Genomic DNA, 3,804 nt, shown 5'->3' on the forward strand with positions numbered 1-3,804 from the left:
AAAAAAAGGCTGGGCACGCACTTTGGGAGGCCGAGGCGGGTGGATCACTTGAGGTCAGGAGTTCAAGACCAGCCTGGCCAACATGGTAACACCCCATCTCTACTAAAACTACAAAAATTAGCTGGGCATGGTGGTGGGTGCCTGTAATCCCAGCTGCTCTGGAGGCTGAGACAGGAGAATCACTTGAACCCGGGAGGTAGAAGTTGCAGTGAGCCGAGATCACACCACTGTACTGCAGCCTGGGCAACAAGAGTGAGACTTCATCTCAAAAAAAGATAAAAAATTGAAAGAGTAAAAATATGTTTAATTTGAGACATTCTTTCCCCTGCTTCTCTGAAGGTACCAGAAAGCAGCTGAAGAAACAAACATGGAGAAGAAGAGAACTGTAAGTATTCAGAAATTCCAGGGCACGTGGCACTTCTTGAGCAGAATTGTGTGGCCAAGCCACCTGCAGCCTCTGTGGGACTTGGGTTCTGTGTCAGCTGAGTGGACATTTGTGCCAGCTGGTGTGATCTGTGAGCCATTTGCTCAGGACAGCTTGATTCAGTGCAGGGAATCTTATTTTTTCACTGCGTTTCTCCTTTTGAACCACTTTTTCTTTCCTGTGTGGAGTGAAGGACAAGAGACCAAGTGCTTGCCTGAGGTTAGTAAAATGGCTTCTTCTCAAATGAGAACACAGGTTTTCCTAGGTAGTCTTCCTTTTTTCCACATCAGACAATCAGAACTTCTACATCTGTGCATTTAAATGGTAGTAGCTGTGCAGCTGTTCTCATCTTCTGGGTTTTTTGTTTAAAGCAAACTTCTTGACCCAATCTAGTCAGCAAGTTTCCTAGCTGCGGGATCTATCAAAGACAAAAACCTCCAGAATAAACTCTCTGCTTTTACCCGTTCTCTAGTCTCCGTGCTTGCTAATTTCCAGTGAGGCTGAACAATACATGTCTTTTGAAATTTTGCTTGATTTAATCTTGTGAGGAAAAAAACTCATATGTTTGGGCCATAATTCCTTAATTTGGATGGCATTACAAAAACCTCCTCCTGGCAGTTTTCAGTGCCTAACCTATTTAAACTAGTGCATAATGTGTCCCTGTAAATTTGTTCTCTCTACGGCTGAGGTCCTTGACTTAATTTTCCTGTAATTAAAAAAATGGATCTCCTCTGGTACATTATAAGAAAAAACTACCATTACTTTACTCAACTGCTGATTTCTTCCCTCTTGCCTCTGTCTGTCCCCCCCTCACTTGCTCCTTTCTTTCTTCCTTCCCTTCACTCTCATCCATTTAACAAGTTTTCACTGAGCACCTACTACATGCCAAGCACAGACTACATCCCAGCCCTCGTGGAATTTACATTCTAGTGCAAAAGACAGACAATAAAGAAATTGTGTCAGTATGGCCAGGCATGGTGGCTCATGCCTATAATCCCAGCACTTTGGAAGCCCGAGGCAGGCAGATCACCTGAAGTTAGGAGTTGGAAGACCAGTCTGGCCAAGATGGTGAAACCTTGTCTCTACTAAAAATACAAAAATTAACTGAGTGTGGTGGCGCATGCCTGTAATCCCAGCTACTCTGGAGGCTGAGGCAGGAGAATCAATTGAACCCGAGAGGCAGAGATTGCAGTAAGCCGAGATCGCACCACTGCATTCTAGCCTGGGTGACAGAGTGAGACTCTGTCTCAAAAAAAATTTTTTTTAATTAAAAAAAGAAATTGTGTCAGTAGTGATTAGTGCTGTGGAACACCATGACGCAGGTAAGGAGGATAGAGTCTAGGGTGGTCAATGAAGGCCTGTGATGAGGAAATGTTTGAGCAGAGATTTGAGGACATGAGCCAGGGAGAAGAGTCAGGCAGAAGGAACCACTTGTGCGAATGTCCTCAGGCAAGAACGGTCTTGGTGTGTTTGAAGAATACAAAGAGAAAGGTCAAATGGTGTCATTTTAAAGACCTGGACTTTAACTCTGAATGCAAGGAGGCCTTTGGAGAGGGTTTATATGCAAAGGAGTAATGTGGTCTGACTTAAATTTTTAAAAAGAAGGGAGAGAAGGCTCTAATCCCAGCACTTTAGGAGGCCAAGGTGGGAGGATCGCTTGAGGCCAGGAGTTCAAGACTAGCCTGGGCAACCTAGCGAGACCCTGTCTCTCTATTTTTTAAATGTAAAAAAATGGAAGAGAATGTAGAGGAACAATAATGGCAGAAGCATGGAGACCAATTAAGAGACAATTATAATGATTTAGGCCAGGTATACTATGGTTTGGACTAGAGTAGTAGCAGTATAGGTGTTGAGAAGTGGTCAGGATGTATGTTGAAGGTAGAGAGAAATAAGAATCAAGAATGGCAGCAGTGGCTCTGCCACAGTGGCTTGTGTCTGTAATCCCAGAACTTTGGGAGGTCAAGGCAGGAGGATCACTTGAGGTGAGGAATTCAAGACCAGCCTGGGCAATATAGCAGACCCCATCTCTATTATAAATAAATAAATAAATAAAAGAATAGCAACAATGTTTTTGGCCAAAACACAATTAAATTAAAATACCGTTAATTGAGACGGGGAAGACTACAGTAAAAGCAGATTTAGAGAGGAAGAAATAGTAGAAGCTCAGTTTTGCAAATGTAAACTGTAACATGTTTTATTAAGACATCCAAATGGAAATGTCAGTAGCAACTTGGATACTATATAAAAATCTGGAATTGGAAGAGATGCCTGCTGCGGATAAAATGGACGTGTGTCAAAGTGTCAGTGGTACTTAAAGCTATGAGGTGCATGAGATGAGCTAGGAAGTGAGTGTAGACAGAGAAGTGGTCTCATGACTTAGCTCAGGGGTACCTTGGCATTTAAAGGTTGGAGATATAAGGAGTAACTAGCAGAGGAAACAAGTGCCAGAAGCCAAGTGAAGAAAGTGTTTCTAGAAGGGGAGTTAACAGAATCAAACACACAGATAAGCTGAGAACTGACCATCAGATTTGGCAACATGAAGGTCACTGGTCATCTCGTGTTGTTTGGGAGTGGTGGAATAGAGGCCTCAATTGGACTAGGTTCAAGACAGTGGGATGAGAGAAGTTGACGCCATGAGTATAGACAGTCATCATGGAGCATCTCTTATGTTCCAGCTCCTGAAGACACAAGAAGCATGAGATGTATTCTCTGCCTCCAAGGGACTGTTTAGAATTTGGAAAATAGAATTACAATCCAGGTGTGATAAGTACCATATCAAATAAATAGAGTGGGCTGGGGGAGAATTTAGGAGGGACCTGAACTGTGCTACATCTAGGAAGGCTTCCCAGAAGAGACAGTGCCTAACTCAACCCTAAAGGACCAAGAGGAATTAGCTAAGCAGAGGCGACAGGGAGCGGCAGAGGCTTTGTGTTCTAGACGGAGGAAGCAGCACGTGCACAGCATGAAGGCATAAGAGAACAGGCCTACTTCACAGATGAAAAGATGATTGTCGCATTCACCAAGATAGAGAGTTCAAGAAAAGAAACAGGTTAGAGAATGAGGAGTGAAGGGAAGAAACGGAAGACTTCAGGCCGGGTGCAGTGGCTCACATCTGTAATCCTGGCACTTTGGGAGGCTGAGGCGGATGGATCACCTGAGGTCAGGAGTTCGAGACCAGCTTGGCCAACATGGTGAAACCCCATCTCTACTAAAAATACAAAAAAATTAGCCAGGCGTGGTAGTGCACGCCTATAATTCCAGCTACTCGGGAGACTGAGACAGGAGAATAGCTTGAACCCAGGAGGCAGAGGCTGTGGTGAGCCAAGATTGCACTACTGTACTCCAGCCTGGGTGACAGAGCAAGACTCCATCTCAAAAAA

At 44.0% G+C, this 3,804-nt stretch overlaps 1 protein-coding gene across 2 annotated transcripts in view; it reads left to right on the plus strand.

Annotated features, from left to right (window-relative positions):
* LIMA1 (LIM domain and actin binding 1) overlaps positions 1 to 3,804 on the plus strand; it is a 114,303-nt gene that overhangs the window by 50,420 nt on the left and 60,079 nt on the right. For both annotated transcript variants that reach the window (XM_011964481.1, XM_011964488.1), the window contains exon 3: positions 340 to 385. In XM_011964481.1, the coding sequence (XP_011819871.1) occupies positions 340 to 385 (46 nt within the window). The remainder of the gene's footprint in view (positions 1 to 339; positions 386 to 3,804) is intronic.

Source organism: Mandrillus leucophaeus, unplaced genomic scaffold (genome assembly GCF_000951045.1).
Source record: "Mandrillus leucophaeus isolate KB7577 unplaced genomic scaffold, Mleu.le_1.0 Scaffold118, whole genome shotgun sequence".
Lineage (NCBI taxonomy): Eukaryota > Metazoa > Chordata > Mammalia > Primates > Cercopithecidae > Mandrillus > Mandrillus leucophaeus.